Source organism: Mobula birostris, chromosome 3 (genome assembly GCF_030028105.1).
Source record: "Mobula birostris isolate sMobBir1 chromosome 3, sMobBir1.hap1, whole genome shotgun sequence".
Taxonomy (NCBI): Eukaryota; Metazoa; Chordata; class Chondrichthyes; order Myliobatiformes; family Myliobatidae; genus Mobula; species Mobula birostris.
The window spans coordinates 138833457-138857303 of NC_092372.1; the positions used below are offsets into that span (position 1 = coordinate 138833457).

Genomic DNA, 23847 nt, shown 5'->3' on the forward strand with positions numbered 1-23847 from the left:
CCATTGTAACCTATGCTACAAGAAAAGGCTGCAGTATTGGAGTTTAAATTTTTCCATTGTATTCCAAGTGGGTTACTACTCCTAGTACTCCATCCAAAGAAGTAATCCTTCGTTAATGTGCTGGCTAAGCAATGTTGAGGTGGTCTTCCAACAAACTTAAATTATAGGCTGTGCTGTAGTTGCCAACACAGCTTCTTATCTTTTCTGGAACTTGTCAGCTAGAGTGATGAGGTGATGATCTAATTTCCTTCCATAATATCTACTTCTTTGCCCAAAAAGAAGGAACAGTAATGATGCAGTTCATTGAGTGCCAAAAAGTATGAAAATGATTAATAGTGAGCAAGCACCATGATTGGTCAATTTTGGCCTGTTATTAAATTCATGCGGCACATGTCCGGAAGGAGGAAATTTGGATGAGACCATATGTAAATGATTTTAAACTGGCCATTAAGTACTGTCAGAGAAATTTGAGACAAGCATCTTAAATGGTCTTCTCAAAGAACAGTGCTCATAAGATTTCTATTTTTTTAAGAATGTGTATATTTGTATTTTTAATTAGGTAGAAACACTATCAAAGTTATTAAATAAAAGATTCACCATGGCCATTTATCAAATTTGGAAAGAATTCTTTAGCTTGGAATAGTTGAGTTGAAAATGGAGAAATCTAAGGTGGGGGCTTATATGGGAGGCAGAGTTTGAGGGTCGGCACAGCATTGTGGGCCAAAGGGCCTGTACTGTGCTGTACTATTCTATGTTCTGTGTTCTAAAAAGCAAGGTTCCAAAGCAGATATCTTTGTCATTTGGTTTGGCAAGTATTGAACTTGTGACCTCCATTTGTAGAGCTCAATCCCAATAAGGCACATGAAAGTCCACTTTCTTTTCATCAAGAAAATAGAATTACTTACGGCCATGTGTCGCTGTTGCTCAATTCTGAGCTGAAATGTTACATACTGGATCATGTATGTTCAGTTACTGTATTGACAGTAACTCGTGGGAGGTCATAAATAATCATTATTACCACACATCAAACCCACAAAAAACCTACAAACCTCTGAACAAGAGACTTTCAAGATCGTGACATCCAAACAGACATCAAAATGTTAGTGTACAAAGCCGTGGTAATCCCAACGCTCCTGTATGCATCAGAAACCTGGACAACATACTGACGACATCTGAAGGCACTTGAAAAGTTCCATTAACGCTGTCTTCGAAACATCTTAAATATCAGCTGGAAAGATAGAAGAACCAACGTCAGTGTGCTAAATGAAGCAAAAACAACAAGCATTGAAGCCTACGTCATCAAGAACCAACTAAGATGGAGCGGTCATGTTGTTTGGTTGAAAGACGAACGTCTGCTGAAACAAATCTTCTACTCCCAGCTTAAAGAAGGGGAACGTAAAAGAGGCGGACAACAGAAGAGGTTCAAAGACGTCTTAAAAGCCAACATGAAGAAATGTAACATCGACATCAACAATTGGGAAACCAATGCCAAGGACAGGAAACTCTGGCAAGCCATCATCCAAGGAGGAACAGCAACTTTCGAAGCCAACAGATGTGCAGAATTAGAAGAAAAGAGAAGAAAATGGAAAGAGAGGCAGAAACAACCAAAGTCCGATCTGCCATCTGGAACTACCTGTCCTGAATGCGGAAGAACTTTCAAAGCCAAGATTGGACGCATAAGCCACTTGAGAACCCATAAGTAGATCAACAGAACAAAGACCATCATCCCCGACCTCGAGGGATAGCCACGACGACGAATTGTGTGTATGCATTGGAAATGCATCTTTTGGTATAATTTAAAGAAGTTGAAAACCTCTCAGTTTCTGTCCTTTTTTTCTTTCAATGTTGAAATTGTTTGGATGGATTTAATTATTAATGAGAGCCATCACTTTTGGATAATAGCACAGATAGATGCCGAGGAGTCATGGAAGGCACAGTTTTCTCTGCATGGCAGGAGAAACAATGTCTGCCAAATAAACAGTTCTGAAAGAGTGCGCAGGAGAAGTGGTAGAACTTCACCTTTATGTGCCCAATAACAGGTCTACCTCTGGTTAGCAAGCATTTACTTCATGAATTCATTCACTCCACTTCTCCTCTCCAGTCTCAGTCCTGATGTAAAGTTTGACCTGAAACATCAACAATTTCTCTTTTCAAACCATTGTGTTCCTCCAGCCTAGCAGATTGTTTGTTTACTTAATGAATCTTCACCTTAACAAAGGGTTTTATGAATTTAATTCATTGTTTAAATAAAATTCCATTTGCTACATGAAGGGGTGCAAAAGACTCTTTGCAGAACTGATCTGTAAAATCAGTAACATTTATCAGGTCATTGGGAAAGAATCTGTTAACTTAACAAATATTTAAGCACCTGTGCTTTTCCACCTGGAATAATGTGATTCAACGAATGACTGATGTACTTCAGCTCATATACCTCAGCTTGTCAAACTAGTTTACTTCTGGCTCATTTTCTCACCATCCATGACAGCCAGTTTCAGTCTCACAAGTAAGTGATTTATGCATCTCCAGCTACATGATTTTTTGCCTGAGGAAGGATTCTTCAATTGGAAAGAGCTGTAGTAGCAGCTGCCTGCTGTGCTCTATTCCCTAAAATCTCAAAGCCTTTTTCAATAGGCCTTTACATTTGTTTTATAATGAAGTAATATTGCATTGGGTGTTTTTAGGATGTCAGCTATGACTGCGTATGATGCATGAAGGTCCAGAGGTTAGGTTATAAGATAGCTGCATTTAGTGAAACACCAGTGAACGCTGCATTGTTAAAAGTAATATTTTTCAGTTGAGACATTGACCTGAACTCCCAGCTGCCCTCTTGCATGATTCTAAAAACACATCTGCATTGTTAAAGAAAAATGAGGAAGCTTCTGACATGTCAACAAATGTTGCCAAAATTGTTTCATTCTATTAGCTCAAAGAGGCCTATGATGAACAATTTATCCACCTTTGTGGCCGGTGCAAGTGGAAAGTGCTCTGCAGGACATTGATGCTGATTATTCTGGTGATGGCAATGCCATTGATTTTCATAGGCAGATGGTAAAACTCTGTCAAGGTGGTGATGGCCATTACCTGGTACTATGTGGCATGAATGTTGGTCGCCACTTATCAGCACATGCTTGAATGTGATATGCTGGCATGCGCTGCTTCATTTGCTGAGGACATCGTGTAATATCCATATGTGGACATAGGGTGGAAAGAAGGTTATCCATGAAGCAGTTGAAGATGACTGGGCTTAAGAAATTGCCTTGGAAATTTCATCAGTGATGCCTAGGGCTGAGATGATTGACCTCCAATAACCATGGCTATCTACCTTTGTGGGAGTTATGACTCTAGGGGGTTTGGAGTACTTTTTCCATTAATGTGCGTTGACTTCAAATTTATCAGTGCTATTTGATGTTATTGATCAGCAAAGGCTGCTTTGATGTCAAGGATAGTTACTCTCACCTCTGTATAATTAAGTTCATTGATCCATATTTGGACTGATGTTGTGATGAGATCTGTCCCTTAGTGACCCTATTAAAATCCAAACCAGGCACGGGTGAGTGACACTCCATACCACCGTCAATTCACAGATGATTAAGAAACTGGATGGGCTGGACTTATCTTTTCTTGTGAACAAGTCATAATTGAGGCAATTTTGCACATTGTGGGTAGATGTAATAGAGCAACTTGGCCGGGCTCTGGAGAGCAGATCTTTAGTGTTATAGCCGGGATTCCTACATTCTCAGAACGTAAACAGCTATAGGGTGTCAACTCAATTCTTCCTTCAACCATCATAACTGACAACAAAGGGAGATTATCAATTAGTTTATTGCACGGGGTTTGTATTCATAAGCATATGCTTTAAGTATGTTTTCTGGCATTTCATTCTGCATTATGAAGGTAAAAATAAAGTTCAATTGTCATTGAACTATACCGTATTCATGCATACAGCTAAACAAAGGTGTTCCTCCAGGGCAAAGGTACAAAATACAGTACATGCAGTAATACACAGCACACAACGGAATAGTTACAACTGCACATACGGTCACTAGATAATATGAGCATAAGTCTTTGTGTGTAAATGTAAAACTAACTTCCAATTATTTTCATTTTCACTTCAATACAACTAAGAAATATGTTCACCACTCTTACACAGTAATGATAAGAGAACAATAAGATATTCTAAAGTAGTCTTTTGATTATATTGAATGCATTATAACTTTGTATTAGTACCTGTTATGTCACCTAATGTCATACTTTTGTTTACTGTCTCTTTGATCTCATTCTTAGTGCTAATGATCCTAACCAACACATTCTGTTCTACGTGATTAATATTTAGAGTGTTTTTTTTGCATTTACTGTATATTTTTAATATTAATTCTGTGGAGTATTTAAATCATATGAAGTGTCTAATTCTACTTCAAGTTCAATTATGCCAATGTAATAGAGTTCATTAGAAGAAATGTGAAATTTTTGCTTTGAAAAATTAAACTTGCTAAATCATTCTTGCTGCTCTGTAGTTCTCAGTTACACATTATTAGCTGCTTTAATAATCAACAAGGCACCTGAACAAGAAATGTCAAGTGCAGCTACTCTTCCCTGAGACATGCTTATTTCAGACATTTAAGGTCAGCCCCCCCTCAATCTCCTATGCCCCAAGGTAAAAACACCCAATCTCTCCTTGTAATTCAAACCCACCAGTTCTCGCAACATCTTTATGAATCTTTTCTGCGCCCCTTCCATCTTAATTACAATTTCCCTAATACTTGGTGACCAGAAATGCGGACAATACTCCATGTGTGGTCTCAGCACTATTTGTACATTTGTACTATGACCCTCATCCTCCAACCCCTGTACTCATTGTAACTAACAAACCGCTCAAAAAACTCAGTGGGTCAAGCATCTTCTGTGGGAGGATGGAAAATGTCAAAATTTCATGGTGAATCCTGAATCCGGGCTATGTCTTGTGTCTCCCCAAATGCTCAATGATGAACCACTGAAGACAAGTGTGCAAGACACCCTGTCCACTTATGTTGCTATTTTCAGGAAACTAGATAGTCGGGACCTAAGTCTCTGTTCTACAATACTCAGCGGGGTCTTCTCACTTCCCTTTCGAGTCTTGCCCTACCTCAACACAAGTGGAACACTTTCTACTTGTCTAACTTCTATTGTGGGGTTTTGCAAATAAAACAGTGGAGGCATTTTATGTTTCAGAAAGGCTGTTGCAACTCATTTATTGAAAACCTGAAACTGAACCTAAAGTGCAGTAGAAGTCCTTTACATAATTATGCCATCATGTCAGAGCAGCTTCTTGAAGTGAAACCCCAACTTAATGGCAATGGTTGTGAATTATGTACATTTCCACCAATTATGTTACCCTACACAGCCCTCCACCCCAGAATTCGCCAGCATTGTGAGACTGCCCAGCCTGTTAGGTCCTCTGTTCCATGGGTGGAGGAACAGCGGGTGCCCCTGGCTCGTCCAGAGCTGTGTTGACACACTCATGGTCATGTCGTGAAGGTAGGGGCATAGTAGAGGAATCCTACAAATCTTGCTGGGCTGGCTTAAGACGACCTACTGAAATACATTCTGTTTTTTCCCTTCTTATCTATGATGAGTCTTTTCTCCACGTTCCAAAACATGGAACGGGCCATCATAAGGGGGCCTAAGGGAATGTTGGTGTGCATCATGGCGGATGAAAACACACGAGGTGGAATCCAGATCAACAGTCACCCATGTACGCCATGATGGGGAGGTAGGAATACGTGAAAAGGATTGAATTTACTGAGGAGGGTGGAAACTGTTGAGAAGCCGAGCAAGAGGTTGTGGTGTCAGGAATGAGATCACCTGGCAAACATAACAGCTGTCTCTATATCAACTCAGCCACAGACGCCTGCAGGTCCTCTTTTGGAAGAATTTTGAGCCCCTGCAGGGCCCATGGGAGAATCATGTCAACACTCATCAGTCAGTGAAGCCCTCAGAGCAGCTTTTAAGGGGCAGTGGAGACCGCTCACATAGGCTATTGGATTGCAGGTGATACACTTTGTGTGATGCAGCCTAATGCCAAGGTTCTGGGCCATCACAGCCCAAAGGTTTAATATGAATTGGGGACAGCAGTCAGTGAAAATATCAGATGGACTGCCAAACAGAGCAACCCAGGTGCTGTTGTATGCCTGAGCCACAATGCGGCCGTCGTTGAATCTAGAGGGATGACCTCTGGCGACCTGGTGGTACGGTCCACCATGATATGGAGGTGTGTGAAAACACGGCGGAGCAAAGAAGATCATCAGGTCTATATTGACATGGTCGAACCATCACACTGGGACCTCAAAAGGTGCCATAACAGTTATTTTTCCTGCTGGCACTCCACACAGGCTGCAGTCCAATCACGCACATCCTTTCTTTAGTGCAACCAGTTAATGTGAGGACTTCCAGCCCGGATGCGAGAGCCCATGTATGGAGTCAGAAACAGTCCACCTCCAGTTTGTGGACACGAAGGGGCGAGGGAGACCAATTGAGACATCACACAGGAGAGAAATCACTGCTTCCCCAAACTCAATGTCAGCCAACCACAGGCCCGTGACTGTTGTTCGGTAAGCCTGGACCTCTGGGTCATTAGCTTGGTCAGCTGCCATGCCGGCATGTCAACCCCTAAGCATATGACCTTAGTGGCTGCCTGTGAGAGTCAATCAGCCACGGCATTACTTTTCCCCTTGATATGTTGTATATCAGTTGTGAACTTTGATACGTAGGCTAAGTGGTACTGTAGTCATGCAGACCAAGGGTCTGATATTTTGACCATCACATGCACAAGGGGATTGTGGTCAGTGAACTCTGTGAAATGGTGGCCCTTTAGAAGAAAAAGAAAATGGTGGACCGACAGCTAGAGACTGAGAAGCTCATGGTCAAATGTGTTGTACTCCCTTTCGGGGGGATGAAGCTGCCGCCTGAAGAAGGCAAGCGGCTGGCACACACCTCCAACCACTCTTCGTGCACAGCACCCACACCACAGTCTGAAGCATTAGAGATAATGGCAATCGGTGCGTTGGGGAGTGGATGCGCCAGCAGGATCACATTAGAAAGAACTTGTTTGGTACCAGCAAATGCCCTGGTCATGTCCGCTGACGAGTCAAGTTCATGATTGGGGTGTTGTCTTTAAATTTAGCAGCTCGCAGTATGAAGTGGTGATAGAAATTTACCATGTCTAAAAATTCTTGTAGTTTTTTTAGTAATGCAGGGTGGTGGGAAATCCATAATACCGGCTACTTTTGACAGAAGAATTGCGCATCTTCTGTGGAGATGCGATGACTGAAAAGTGTGTGGTTGACAGCCCAAACTGGCATTTAACAGGGTTAATAATCAACCTGTGTTGTCTTAAATGCTCGAAAAGTGTGCGGAGATAGGATACATGTTCATATTTGTATACACTGGCACTGAGTTTGACATCCAGGTGAACAAAAAGAAAATCTCAGTCTTTTAAAACAGTCACTCAGCCGTTGGAAAGTCTGTGCTGCATATGTCAGCCAAATGGCATGCGCAAAAACTCTTAAGACACCAAATGGGGTTATCACAGCTATTTTGGGAATGTCCTTTGAGCACACAGGTACCTGATGATAGCCCCTAACTAAATGGACTTTGGAAAAAGTTGACTTTCTAGCTAAATGTGCTGAAAAGTCTTGGATGTGTGGGACCAGGTAGTGATTGGTGGTGGTGACCTCATTAAGTTGTTGGTAATCACCACATGGGTGGCAACCACCATCAGATTTACGGACCATATGGAGGGGTGAAGCCCAGGGGCTATTTGACCAGCGTACAATGCCAAGTCATTCCATGTTGGCAAACTCAGCCTTCATGGTTGTCTGCTTTTCTGGGTCTAGTGTATGCAAATGGGCACAGACTGGTGGGCCAGTTGTGGAAATGTGGTGCTCAACCCCATTTTTTACTATTTTCAGGGAGAATGTGGGCTTGGTGAGGTTTGGGAATTTGCCTAGCAGTTGAGTAAACGCAGTGGTGCATGCACTTGACAGAGTTGTCATTGGGAACTTACTGAGGAAGCAGGGTAACAATCCTAAGTCCTTGATATCCACACGCCAGCAGTTCTCAAGATCAACCAACCGTCCTTGTGCCAAAGATCTGCATCGAGCAGAGATCTGGCCACTTTTAGCTAGGACGAGATCCCATGTGTAGCATCACCCAGTGAAGCAGAGTGTCACCCATCATGTCCCATAAGTCTGGATCCTGCTGCCATTGGCGGCCTCCAGTGAAGTTTGTCATTCTTTGCCCTCTGGTCAATAGGCGATGCTGGCAGCACACCCACTTGAACACCCATGTCACACAGGAAGCGTGACCCTGAAAAGGTGTCCAGTAGGCAACTCTGGAAACTGGAACTCACAGAGTTCTCAGACCTCTGATGTCTTGATGTGCTGGCACTGTCAAAGCTGCAAGGCAGTCGGCATGTCCTAGCGTTCCTACCAAAGCAAGCATGGTAAGAGCACAGGTCTGGCATTGTCTGTTTTGCAGCCACAGGCATCCTTATGTTAGGCACCTTGCTGACTGGGCTTATTGAGGTAGAGAAAGGAGGAGGACCTCTGCCTAACTGAGTGTAGACTATCAGCCATTCTAGCAAGCTCCCCACTGTCCATCATGGGTGTATGAGTGAGGGCTTTACAAACTTGGTCAGGAATTTGCTTCATGAAGAGTTCTTTAAAAATAAAACAAGGATGGTGATTTCCCAGGAGGGACAGCATGTGGTCCATTAACTCCAAAGGCTTACCAGTGCCAAGGTTGAGCAGGGACCGCAACAGTTTGCTGTGCTCAGACTCGATAGACCAAAAGTCTGTAAAAGGTGTGTTTTTAGCAATCAGTGCTTATCGAGTTCAGGTGCGTGTTCAAGCAGACTCACCACTCTCACAGCCATGGAGTTGCTGAGCGACGCTACCACATAGAAGTATTTTGTGTTGTCAGTGGAGATTTTTTGAAGCGTGAATTGAGCCTCTGCTTGTATGAACCAAGTGACGGCATTTTGCTCTAAGAAATAGTTTGTGAATGTTTACTGTAAGCCCATCTCGTAACCTGGAAATGTGGAGAACAATAACATAAAAGGAAGTTGGAGATATGAAGGTGAGGGAAGGTCTTGAAGTTGGATGCAAAGATATTTCTATTTTCTTGTTCAGTGTGAGAGAAGGAAGCAATAATGATACAGTCATGAACATACCAGAGAAAGAAGTAAGGAAGGGTTTAGTGAAGGTCTGAAATAAAGAAAAGAGCAGATAAATCACGGAATGACAGGTCTTGCTTATACCCACAAAGATTCCAACAATAACTTTTCTACTGTGAGGAAACCAGAAGATTTCCAGGAGGAGTTGTTCAGTATGTGAGTAAGTTTATACTGGTGTTTGAGATTATGATGGAAGGGGCTGACAAAGTCTCAAAGACTCAAAGAACAAAGATTTCAGACATAAATTATGGAGAGGAATAAAGAATCAGAGTAGAAAACAGTTGGTTCCATTGAATAGGACTCACCTCAAACAATGGGTTTATGGAATTAGCCCTAATTTAGGGAGGAGGTTTTACTGGATTGTTTGTCATCTAGCAAATATGAATTTTGAGAACTGTGGATAGATAGTATACTGGATTACTGTGTGGGTTAGACGCCTGGATGTTTGCCCAGTGAACTTCAATATTTTCTCTGTAGGAAAGGTCATTAACCTTGTGTTACTCTGACAACTATTGCTTACTGAAATTACTAGGTGATTAGATATCTTCTCAGGTAAGGCATCTAATGTAGAAAAGAGGAAACACCTGATAAATAATAGCTGTAAAATGGAAGGAGATTGGTACTGCTGCTGCACTTTGAAATTGCAGTGACATAGAATTGGAGACTGTTTGTTTGGAACTAGAAGTAATTTAACAGTATGAAAATCTAAAGAACATAAATAAACATGAGTAGGAAAAGAACACTCAGACAGTCAACTCTTCCTTGCCATTTAGTGTGATTAGGTCTTATCTGTTCTCCTATGCCAGTTTCTCATTGCCTTGAAATCACCAATCTTTAAAAAAAATACCTTTAAATACTTCCAATAACCTAACATACTCAACCCTTCAGACTATTTCTTCACTATATTCCTTCTGATATATTTATCTACCCTCAAATAATACAGAATGTCCTATTTAAAAACAGTAAATAGAGGCCAGTAATGTGTCCTATTTTCTGATGTTGGCTCCCAGAACATAAAGGAAAGCAAAAGCATTGCTTGAGAAAAGGAAAACAAAAGCATTTACTATTGTTTTACATTAGTTAATGCAATCTTGCTAGACTTGAGCATTATCAAGTTTTTTTTGTTTCATGGTATCATTGCACAGTCTGAGTCAGATTTTGATTTTCTGGCTATTCATTTTAATTTTAATGAATAGACTATCTAGAGCGTCTATTATCACTAATTCCACGGTTCCTGAAAATGCATTCCTAGTGGTGTTAACTACTGTAAGTTCCTAGTGAGAATTGATAGAGCACAAAAACTCACCTGCTGTTTAGAATAAATTGTTACTAAATAGCATTTTTTTTTGTATGGAGAAGTAATAAGTCACGGCTACCAACTTAAGATTAGTAATCAAAACAGTTTAATTAATTAGTGCCAGATTTCATCATCTTACTGTCCTAAAAATGGAAACACAGCGTAACCAGTACCACGCAACAAAGTGAACTGATGAATGGAATTTTACCCATCTCTCACTCTGAGCAGATCCTGATTAGGAAAGTCAGTGTTGTAATTGGAAAGAAATAAGAAACTTAGTATCAAATGGCAATCATCAATCTGGATATATATGGAATGAACAAAAAACTGAAAATATTTTTTTTTAATCTTACCGGGTCATGCCGTGTCAATTGAAAGAGAACAAAGGCCATACTTTGGCAGGTCAAACCGCATCTGTACAGGCAAATGGTGTGGGTCAATATTTCAGATCAAGACCCTACACCAGGATTTTAAGGGAACAGGAAAGATTGCCAGTACATAGATACAAGTAGTTGATGGGAACCAGATGGGGAGAAGATGATGGACAGATAGAGATGGTTTGGGGAGTGGTGTGGGACAGTGCATAGCTGTTATGTGAAACCAATTGGAATGGGATGGCTGTGGGGCAGACCTTCCCCCTCTTTGGAAAGAGAATTGTCTTATGTTTCAAGTTCCAGGTATTTTTTCAAAATGAGAAAAAACAAATAAATCAGGTGATTTTATTTGCAGAGAATGTAGTGGAAGGAATGCATCAGACTGAGCTGGCCTTGAACAAGCTGGCCAATTCCTGAACAGCATTACTGACAGACTGGTTAGGGGCATGTGATGAAAGAATTAGCATGAGGGAGCAACCTGCTTGGTCTTGTCTGGAGTGATCCAGCTGCTCTGGATGTACTTGCTCATGGCAGGATTGATAGAAGTGACTGCCCACCCAATTCTTATGGTGATCAACTCTCTTCTTTGCACCCAGGAAACTCTTAATTTAATGTGACAGTCTTATTCAGAGTCAATGCTGATCTGTCAGCACAAACTAAACATCTGCATGACAACTAAAACAATTGCTACAGGATTCAGCAGCAACAAAACTGCACTCCACCACAATCTATAACTTCATAAATTGGCATTTCCTATTATTCTATTGAACCCAAACAGTGAGGAGATGAATTACGATTCAATAAGTGGCAGGAGCAGGCACACAGAAAAGGCAGTGGTAACATGGTGAATCCACAGCCACCTCTGTAGAATTGAATATTTGTGCTACAGGACTAGCCATATTTCAGTACAACTATTTTCTGCCTGGCAATGTAGAAATGTGTTCTGTTATATTTCTCTCTGCAAAGAACAACATCAAACTAATCCAACCAATTACAGCTCCATTAGTCTATGCTCCATCTTCAGCAGACTGTTAGAAGGTACTAGTTAGCATGTGATCAAGCAGTACTTGTTCTCCTCTTTTAATGTTTGATTTCATCAGGACCATTTAACTCAAAAGTCTTGTTTCAGCCTTGCTTCACTATGAGCTGATACAAGAATTAGTGTGAGTGTGTTTGTCTTTGATACCACAGCAACATTTCATTGAGTTAAGCCATTGTGAATCAATGGTGAAAACTGACAGGAGTCACACAAAGGACAACTAACTGATCAAAGTTGATATTATTTTGAGGTGGCGGAGTGGGAGGAGTGGAAAGATGTCAAACATGTCACCTTCATGATATCAGTGCTGAAACTCCCCAAAGAGAGGTACCTTATGTCCATTCAACTTCAACTGCTTCATCAGTGCTAAGGTCGAAAGTGAGTCAGTTTGCTGATGGTTGCAGTGTTCTATTTCATTCAAACCTCTTTAAATCATGAAGTAATCTATGTCCACTGGAACAAAACCTGGACAAAGATCAAATATGGCCTGTTAGGTATAAAGCAGTATTTGTGCCTCATTAACACTGACAACAGAGAACCTAACCACATTCCCTAGGCATTGATTGTAGTAGTATTGCTGAATTCTCTCCTAGTAGTATGCTGTGTAGTAATAATAATAGTACTAGTAATAACCTGAAATACAACTGGACTGTTGTCATTACGTAAGATTATTAGTTGCAGTGGAGAATCCATTTTAATCTTATTATTAGTATTTTCATCACTAGATACACATTGATGTGAATACTTAATACAATTTTTATCTGTTATACTTGCACAACTCCGTCATAATTCCAGGTTTTACTTAATCCTCTCTATTCTTGAACTCCAAAATTCTAATCTTCAATAACCTCATTTATCCTTTTCACATCTCCATGTATTAAATTGATTTGACTATTAATCTGCCCTTTCTGTTAATCTATCTTTATCATTTTCATTTTTTTTCTTTGCAGTTTTCTTTTTTTAATGTCATCTGTAAATTTTGGCACTGAGCTCCTTTTATGCCTGTCCAGAACATTCAGAATTTCAATGATCCCAACAATAATCTGTGTTAGTTACTCCTATTTACATCACCAAGATCTAACAAAATTGGTTGCTCTTGGCTTTGCTTTCTGCTATTGAATATTGCAGTAAGACTGAAGTTTAAACTCTACTGAAAAGGGGAGAAAAAAGGGATATACCTATGGATATCAAAATAAAAGCTGAAAGTCTGTAACAGATACAGAAAATGCAGGGAAAACTCTTCTTTGGAAAAAAAAAGAAACAGTAAGCATTTTGGGTGTTTGGCCCTTAGAACTGGGTTATAGAGAAATACAAGTTAATTTTCAGTGAGAGAGAAGGTAGAAGGGGGAAATGTAAAATAAATGAAATGTCTGTGATGAGACTGAAAACATCTATTTAGCTGGAAAAACAAAATGTTTCTTAACTGTTCCAATTTCATGTATGCATAAGGGAAGGCTGGACAAAATTTGCAGTAGGAACTGAGGCCTGTGATCAGATGCAAATACTGTACATAATTCACAGTTTGACTTTGCTTAACTAAATTATGTTGATGCAATTTCACTCATATATGTAATACCATAGAGTTCCAGAATGGTTTCAGCTTTGATTGATACAAATAAATATGTTTTTCAAAGAGAAACATTTCTTAAAGCTTCAGGCCACTCATCCAGAATTCTCTGTTTAAGCCACCAGCTTAATATTACCTATTCTTTCATAACATGGAACATTTCTTCTGCTTTACAGTATGTATTCTTTACAGCTTGGATTATAGATTTCAATTGCATGGTTAACATTTACCTACACGTTATCACCAATGGTTATCTGTTTGAGAGTTGGTGGGGGAAAAATGTTTGATTTTCTTCAGGAAGGTTAAAAAATGTGAAGTTGGAAGGAGTAAAAACATACTGATTAAATTTCCTTTCAACTTTGACAGTGTGTATGTTTTTGCTAGTAAATATCAAAAGATTGTACATGAAAACAGTTGAGCGTAGATACTGACTTATTACTGGCATTCAAAGTCAGCGGTGTATTCTCACCCGACCCATTCTGCTGATGTGTATGAAAACGTGTGTCACGAAAACTTGATTTAAACTCTTTGTGGTATTTTTTAAAGAAATGTTGCTTAAACTTAATTCATCATCCAATAAATCATAGCACATGTTAGACATTGAGGAGGCTGATTTTATCCATCTAATGCATTACCATCCTTGAGTTTGGGAGTGTCAAGCAAAGGAAACTGGACAAAGTATAAATCTACTAAGCCCAGTTTCTTTTACATGGGCAAAGATTACTCTCAATGCAAGAAATTGGATCTCAAACTATAGTGGTCAGAGATACCAAATCACTTCACACACCAAGATCTCTACTTGTAGTTCATCAGAAAAGTGGCTGCAGAAGGCAAACAGCTGAGTCTATTATCATCGATTTGAAGGATGTGAAAGGGGATTAGACACTGACCAGATGGATGACATTGGATTGTAATTATCCAGCAAGTAACAGCATCACAGCTGAAGATCTTGACAATTGGCAAAAAAAAGTTCCATAGACAAGTCAATAGGAATTAGACCTGTTTAACACCCACAACAGTGGGTATGTTCTCCCTTGCCCTCAATTTTGGTCTTTATTTCTGAATGATCTGTAACAAATCTAGCCGTAAAATTGTGCTTTAATCTGAAAATTCATTTAACTATCTGTCAGAATTTGCAGTACATGTCCTGACTTGTACATGTGATGAGAAACAAGAGTAGGTTTTTGCAGTTAAGAGTATTTTCATGGAGTTGATGTTGAAATAGGAAGGAATTCAGAGCATTATGTTAGCCCATTGGCATCAATATATGCCCCATGTTGGTTGCAATATCTGCAAAGCACCCAAGCTTTTAGTTGAAGATGAACTGAATGCAAATGGTAAAATACCATTGAAAAGGAAACCTGTGTCTTTGAACTACAAACAGAGTTCAGTTTTCTGCAATGATGTTATCCTTATGAAAAGGATGTATATAATAATTGTGCTCTTTCTATTCCTATTGCACCACCACAAGAGTATAAACTTGGTGTCTGGAACTCTGGCAGGTCTATTACATTTATACTTGGGTTAAACAAAGTGCAAAGATGGAACATTAATTTACGCATATGTTTATTGAGCCATTCAAAGATTATATATACAAGACAGCAATTTGTTTTGCATGTTGGCTCAAAGTAGGCAATAGCAAATCAACAGCCCATTTTGCATTCTGCCCAATTTGCTTTGAAAATATTAAATTTCATATAAATTTATACTAAAACATGACTGCTCAATTTCTCTCTTAATTTTCTTTCAGGATGCCTCAATAGCCCACAGATTCCATATCATGCGGGAGAAACATCCTGAGAAGTTCAACAGTCGGTAAGTTAATTTAAACTCTTTGTTACAATATTGTCACATTAATGATCCACCCAAAACAGTAATATCATGAATCATTATATTTATTCTGTGATTAGTTGTGATAATCAAAAAAGGTGTATGCTGTACTTAATATAAATGGACAGAAATATCTAAAACAGGTGTAAAAATCAGGCACAATTTTTTTATTAACTAACCTATTTTCTATGCTCTCTCATATTAGTTTTTTTTTAAGTATGCAACACATCTACCTCCAAACAAACCAAGTTTTCCATCAGAAGTTAAAAAGGATGATGTTATCCTTACACTAAAGGCAGTTAATTTCACTTTCCACACCTACACTGACACGTCTAAACATGGCGTTCTCTACTGTTAGAATGAGGATAGATGCAGATTAGAGAAGCAGCATCTCATATTCCATTTTGGTAAACTTCAACCTGATGACATGAGCAGAGATTTTTCTAATTTCTGGTACTCTTCTCCGTCCATCTCCCACCCCCTTTGTTTTCCTTAAGGTCACTGTTCTCATCACCCCTTCTCTTTCGTCTTTCTCTCCCACTCCACCTGCCCATTGCCCACACATTTCTCCATTCAGTTCTCCTCCTCACCTCTTTCCCCTTATTCCATGGCCCACTGCCCTCTTCTTCAGTCCTGTATCACTTCCCCCTATTTACTCCCAGCTTCTCTCACTCCTCTTCCTTCACCTACCTATTATCCTCCTCTCACCCATGTCCACTGATCACTTGCCTGCTCTTGCTCACCCCTTCCCCCATCACCCATCCCCCATCCCCCACCCCACATCTTCAACTCTCCACACTTTCTTTCCGGTCCTAATGAAAGGTCTCAACCTGAATTTTCAAGTGTCCATTTCCATTCAGAGATGCAGCCTGACCCACTCTCTTTTTCTAGCATTTTACATGTTGTTTCCTCTGAATTTTCCTCATTTGCAGTCTCTCTCCATTTAGAAAATAACCTGTTTTTTGATCCCTATTATCAGAGTACCTGACTATATACATTCCCACATTAAACTCCTTCAGATATTTTGCAATCTATCGTCCATTGCACAATGTTCTCATCACAGCATGCCCTTCTGGCTATTTTTGTATCATTGACAAACTTGGAAACTTTATATTTCATTCCCACTCCAGGTTTTTCATGTAAATAATGCAATCAGCATCTCTGAAAGAAACATTTTGCTCGAAATATTCAATTTCACATTACATTTGATCCTAATGGGAATTAGACAGCAATGATTCTAGATTAATCTGCCAGCATATTGAGGGACAGAATTTTAAAATCTCAGCTTCCACGTCCTGCTGTGGAACTGATTAGCCATTTTATAGTAAATGGAGTTGTTTGGTTGGCTTGTCTCTTAATGGTTGCCATGTCCATTTATTGTTCAACAGTTCTGAACAGTGAATTCACTTTTTTTTTCTCAAGACTTGTCACTGAAGTTAATTTAACAGACATATCATTGATGTGGAAAAATATATTAACTCTTAACAGTTAACCCTGCATCACTTTTATTCCAAAAGTGATAAATTTAGCAAATTTGGAGAGCTGAGAATCAGAGCTTTTGCTTATAATATCTTGAATCATAACTTAAAATAGAGAGTGAGAGAGAGAGACATTGTTGCAGGGCAGAAGCCATTTGAAAAGAACAAGGCTCATCGAGAGTGAATCCTAATCTGAAGCAGTGAGTGAGAGAGAGAGAGACATTGTTGAAGGGTGGAGCCCTTTAAAAAGAACAAAGCCATTGTGATAGAGTTTTATTTGAGCCAATAAAAAGAAAGGTGGTGCAAATAGAGCAGCCATTGTTGGAGTGGAAGATTTTTGCTCAACAAGCTTTGGTGAGAATAGGCTTGAGCAAGCAGAGGTTTTAAGTAAGTTTCTGGTTAGATGTTTTTTCTCTTTCTTTGTCTACTATTACATGACTACAGCACTCACAGTGGCTCCAGAGTAAGAGGTATGTTCTCTGGAATTGTTGCAAAAACTCTGAGAGACCTCTAGTCTCCCTGATACCTACATCTTCATGGTGCATTGAGCTGCAGCTCCTTGGAGACCGTGTTAAGGAAATGAAGCTGCACCTCGATGACATTCAACTCATGAGGAAGGATGAGGAGGAGGTAGAATCAGGGTTGGCACCCCTAAGTTATAGCAGGCAGGTACCTGGGTGACTGTCAGGAGGGGGAAAAGGCATAAGCAGCCAATGCAGAGTAACCCTGCAGCCATTCCCCCCAGTAATAAGTATACCACTTTGGATACTGTTGGGTGGGATGATTGCTTGGATACTGCTGTGGTAGAAGCTGCAGCAACCGTATCTGTGGTACTGAGTCTTTCTCTATAGCTCAGAAGGGAAGGGGGAGAAAAGGTGTGTAATAGTAATAGTGGATTCTGTAGTTAGAGGACCAGACGAGAGATTCTGTGGATGTGAAAGAGACACTCCTATAGTACTTTGCCTCCCAGGTGCTAGGGTCAAGGATGTCTTGAATTGGGTCCACAGCATTTTAAAGTGGAAAGGTGAGCAGCCAGAAATCATGGAACATATTGGTAGCAATGACATAGGTAGGGAAAGGGAGGCAGTCCTGAAGAGAGGAGATAGAGAATTAGGTAAAAAGCTGAAAAACAGCACTTCTGGGGTAGTAATCCCTGGATTTCTGTCTATGCCACGAACCAGTGAGGGTTAGAATAGGATGATTTCCCACATGAATGGCTGAGGAATTGGTGCAGGCGCCAGGGTTTCATATTTCTGGAACATTGGGATTTCTTCTGGGGAAGATATGACCTGTACAAAAGGGACGACTATAATAACCAATTGATAAGCTTTCCATATATGTCAGAAGGACACATGACATGTATTACCAGTTGTTTCATAACCTCAAGCTATTTCAAGTCACTTAAGGGCCAGTGATGTAATTTCAAATTACAATTACTGTTTAAATGGTATAATTAGGAAACGTGGCAGGAATGTTATCAATATCACAAATTTATGAATGCACATTTACACTACTTTTCATTTCTTGGTATAGAATTAAAATGTCCATCTTATTGCACCTGTTTAAGCCACTCACAATGATTTTGGCTAACTGCACTGTTTTATCACCTCACGTGGTGGGGCATTTTCAGGATTGTCATGTACCATTTAGATCTAACCTCCACTAACCAAGATTAGTGTGCATTTCTTAAAGTGGAAGTCTGCAATATCTTCAGTCGATGCTGGCAAGGATTCTAGAAGTTCAGTTAAAGCAAAAGATAAGCAAGTATAATGCCACATGAGCAGAGAGGTCTTCATGGTTTTTCAACAGTGCAGTGCAGGCATTGGTGGAGGAGGAAGAGAAACAGCCAATATCTCTGGCAAGACCTCTCAACATATGCTGAAAAGGTGATGGGAATGAAAGCTGGAGAAGCAAACAAGCCCCTAAGGTAGCCTCAAGGTATTTAGTAATGCCAGCCAAGCACCCATAATTCCTACTGCACTCATGCAGTTCACACTATTTGGCATCTTACGCCCACGTTTATACTTCAGTGATTTCAAGTTATTCAAGAATTGTCTTGGATCTTGGCAGTAGAAAAAAAAAATTGTCAGTGTTCATTACATTAGTTAATGCTAACAGAGAGGGGATCCTTCTTGCTGCTTAATGCCTGTTTAGCAAGTTAAGGAGGCCATCATTTGAAGCACCGAGCCCCAATTTCATAATACTTATATCAAATTAGCATTGTGCAACTGTGTATCAGTCACCAATTCAGTATCCATGGCACCAAAAAAAAACTGCTGAGCTGAACTTTGCATCGTCTGCATCTTACTTTCCCTGCTTTTCCACTGCACAATTACAACCTCATTTGAATGTCATGCCTAGTTAATTTGGGATCTGAATTTTTTTTGCCCTTTTTCAATCTAGCGCCTTTATCACTAACCTTTCATCGCTACCAGTCTTATTGTTACCCATTCTCGGTCTTCTAAAAGTAATTTCCTGAATAAAATCAGAACTAACCAGCTCAGTAACCTTATACATCTCTTTAATAACTACCCACCCTCAGGCTTACCAGCTTCAATGACCCTTATTGTTTGTGAATGACCTAGCATTTTTGCTGCAATTTCAGAGTTTTCAGTTCTTTCAAGAGTAATTAACAAGCAACAGTTTCAAAAATTAGAAAAAAATGAAATACATTAATCTAATCTCAAATATTTCAATAGAATGTAAAACTGACTAGAATTTTCTTTTCTGCTTGTCCTCTCCATGTGCCTAGTCTCACCATTAGTGTTGGGATTTTGTCTGTATTGAGGAGCAAAGCTAGGAAATAGCAAGTAATACCAAATAACTCAAGACCTTCCTGTTGATGTGGAAGCTCTAAACTTCCTGACAATTGCAACATGACTTGCTGACAGTACTCAGGAAAATGCAGGATGATGCCTATTTTTCTCCCAGCACACATGACCTGTTTTGACTCATTTGACTTAGGAGTAATCCAGGTTTTAATTAGTGGAACTATATTACATTAAAAAAATATATGATGGGGCCACTTGATTTCTGAATTTTACAAAGATACATGGGTTGGTCAAACCATGAATGAAGGTGAAAAATCATCCTCCGTTATATATTTCCCTTTGGTAAATACATCATCTTATGGGCAGCATGCTTAATCATTGTCAATGTTTTCCATAAACCTTTCTAAATTTGATGCAAATTAGCAAACTATTACATCAAATTGAGATACAGAAAACAGCATGGTAGTTTTCTAAGTGGTTCTCTTATGCAGTTGATGTCAGGAACTTAGGATTGTGAAGGACTAATCGATCTCTCTGGCTGGTCCCAGGCATATCAAATTGCATTATGCCTATTACACATCTATGGTAAATTTTCCATCTGGTGCATGCTCAGTTCTCTCTTTAGGTTGCTAATGTAATCAGACATAGCAGATTTCAGTTGAGACATTATGTTGAGAGAAAGTAGGTGGCAATTTATTATTCTTCTGAGACTGCCAAACTGGATGTGGAGTTCTAGCTAATTTTAGCACCCTGAGGGAAAATATTTCAATCAAGTTTTTAATCTTTTAATCCCTACCAAGTTAATTTTAAAACAGATGCTAGTCCATTTAAGATGAAAAGGGCTCGGGAAAGAATGCAATATCTTCATCTTCAATTTTTGTTCCTTCATTAATATAATAGTCATCAAAATAGTAAGCAGTGTTTATTTGATTGGCTGGCATATCTGCACATGCATGAATCCATCATGTTTATCATCCCAAATGTTGATGGGTTAGAAAATTGGCAACTTAATTTGGCATGAGGACGGCTGATGTATTTCATCATGTGCCCACAATGGGAGGCCCTTGGGCTTCAAGAAAATAACCTGGGCAAGCTGCCAATGCTTGCCATAGCTCTACAGGCTGCTTGTTCCACTGTATGTACAAATCTTGGCCCACCTGTGGCATTAGATATAGCTTCAGGTGAACACTAAAGTGGGAGAGGGATATGCCTGGGGAGATTGCAACTGACAGTGGTCAAATGGAGTGCAATAGCAAGTTTTACTTAATGAAGTCCTGGCTGATTCCTAGGTCACTTACCACTGGGCTAAATGTTGTCCAGCTGGCTTGGTATCTTTACCACAAGGAACACAAAGTTTCTTAAAACACTGACATACTTAAAATGTACCTTTTACATCTTTGGAATACTTCAAAATGCTTTACAAACAAAAAAAAAATCTTTTGATGGTTAGTCCCTGTGGTGTTGAAAACATCAAAAATATTTTGCATGTATCAAGCACCAGTGAACCACAATGTGACCATCATTAGATAATCTGTTTTCATAGATTGAAGGATGACAACATAGAAGGGGGGATTCAGCCCTATGTCCATGTCAGTCTCTGTAAGAGCACAATTGTATTTCTAATGTCCACACCTTTTTTTCTGAAGCCATGACCCTTTTTTCATTTAAAAATATAGATCAAAGTTTATTTTAAAAGGTTTAATTTAATCTATCCCCACCATCCCGTCAGGCATTTAGTTCTAGATGATAGCCATTTGCTGTCTAAAAATTATTTTCTTCTTCTGATCTTTAACTCTTTTGTCACTCACATTAAATCTGTGCCTTCTTATTTTCATCCTTTCCACCAGTAGGAACAGTCCCTTCCCCTCCCTTCCCCTCCCTTCCCCTCCCTTCCCCTCCCTTCCCCTCCCTTCCCCTCCCTTCCCCTCCCTTCCCCTCCCTTCCCCTCCCTTCCCCTCCCTTCCCCTCCCCTTTTCCTTTTTCCTTGGAGTAAGCCCTTCCTACTCCCAGCAACCCATGACAAACCCAATTAACCCAAACCTAAAAACAGGACAATTTACAATGACCAATTAACCTGCCCTGTAGATTTTGGACTGTGCGAGGAAACCAGAGGGACCCAGAGAAAACCCCACGTAGTCCACAGGGAGGACGTACAGAGACTCCTTACATAACAGTGCTGGAAGTGAACTCCAATCTCCAGAACGCCCCCAGCTGTAATAACATTGCGCTACCCACTATGCTACCATGGTCACCCTAGTCTAGGGGTCCATGGACCCCTCAGTTAATTGTAGGGGTCCATGGCACAAAAACAGGTTGGGAAACCCTACCCTAGACTAATAACAGGACAATTTACAATGACCAATTAACCTACTAACTGATACGTCTTTGGACTGTGTTTTTTGACAGAATAAGCAATCTCTTTCCCATTTGCTAATGGCAGGATGGAAGAAGAATATGACTAACTTTTACATTTGCTTATTGCTAGTCTTGTAGAACAATATCTTTTCATTTTGCCGGCAGATGTCCATTCCAGATGCTCAGAAACCCTATGGCCATTGATGTGCCTGAATTCATGGCAAAAAATATCCTGCTGTGCTTTTACCCTCCTTAAACAGGGAATTTTGTCCTCAGCTCCAAAGCCAAGTGCTTGGTCACACTTTTGCTCATGCTGCACATTTTATGCTCCCCTAAGGCCGATTGACTTTTGGGCCTAAGAAAGTTGAGGCACTTACACCATTCTTAAAATGATTCGTGGTCACTTCTAGCCATTATTTGAGAATTTCTCTTTCCAACCCCCAATCATCCTTGGTGACCTGACAGTAAGAAATCTAAAAGTAATAAACAGGTCTGAACATAATTGGTTGTCAAATTACAGAATGTCATTAACTGAACAGCAGGAAAGCCCGGCTGACAGGATAAGAAAGTGAAAATTGTGTTCAGTGACCTCCCATATCATTAGCGTTTTATGAAATTTAACCAAAGTGCTCCTGCACACATTGTACCAATGCAACAGTGTTACTTCCAGATCTATCTGCTTGCTGCAGTCCTTTTACAAGGGTCAATGGTAACCAATCATCTTTTCCCTCCACTGATGTCAAGCTGACAGGTTCTTTGTTTCAGTTATGCTCAGTAACTGGAGTAGAACAATTGCATTTTATTCACAGATGTTCCAGTTTAATTAGAGGTCAGACAGAAATGATACATTGTGTCTGAAGATACTTTAATTTTTACTTCAAAGGTATACTTCTTAGTTTATGAATTGTTTTCTTAAGCATTAAAATTGTGTTCCATCTTTCATAGAGTTGATGGTTACGTATAGTAAAAGTTCAGTTCAATTCACATTCAGTTGTAAGGAATTGCATCTCATTCTGCCATTTACAGTGGCATGCAACATATTTGAACTGATCTCCAAAAGTCATAAAGTTAAAGATGAAACATTATTTTCAACATGTTAAGCAAGATTAGTGTGTTATTTTTGTTTTGCACAATTTTAGAGTGAAAAAAGGAAAGGAGCACCATGCAAAGATTTGGGCACCCCAAGAGATTTGAGCTCTCAGATAACTTTTACCAAGGTCTCAGATGTAAATTAGCTTGTTAGGGCTATGGCTTGTTCACAGTCATCGTTAGGAAAGGCAAGGTTATGCAAATTTCAAAGTTTTATAAATACCCTGACTCCTCAAACCTTGTCCCAGCAATCAGCAGCCATGGGCTCTTCTAAGCAGCTGCCCAGCACTCTGAAAATTAAAATAATTGATGCCCACAAAGCAGGAGAAGGCTATGAGAAGATAGCAAAGCATTTTCAGGTAGCCATTTCCTCAGTTCATAATGTAATCAAGAAATGGCAGCTAACAGGAACGGTGGAGGTCAAGTTGAGGCTTGGAAGACCAAGAAAGCTTTCTGAGAGAACTGCTTGTACGATTGCTAGAAAGGCAAATCAAAACCCCGGGTTGACTGCAAAAGACCTTCAGGAAGATATAGCAGACTCTGGAGTGATGGTGCACTGTTCTACTGTGCAGCGACACCTGCACAAATATGACCTTCGTGGAAGAGTCATCAGAAGAAAACCTTTCCTGGGTCTTCACCACAAAATTCAGCGTCAGAAGTTTGCAGCAGGCCAGGCAGCATCTCTAGGAAGAGGTACAGTCGACATTTCGGGCCAAGACCCTTTGTCAGGAATAACTGAAGGAAGAGCCAGTAATAAATTTGAAAGGGGGAGGGGGAGATCCAAAATGATAGGAGAAGACAGGAGGGGAAGAGATGGAGCCAAGAGCTGGACAGGT

The 23847-nt window shown here is 40.0% G+C and overlaps 1 protein-coding gene across 3 annotated transcripts in view; it reads left to right on the plus strand.

Moving 5' to 3' along the window:
- Positions 1–23847, plus strand: part of dgkb (diacylglycerol kinase, beta) — a 738504-nt gene that overhangs the window by 481832 nt on the left and 232825 nt on the right. For all 3 annotated transcript variants that reach the window (XM_072251979.1, XM_072251978.1, XM_072251977.1), the window contains one exon: positions 15239–15303. In XM_072251979.1, coding sequence (XP_072108080.1) covers positions 15239–15303 — 65 coding nt within the window. The remainder of the gene's footprint in view (positions 1–15238; positions 15304–23847) is intronic.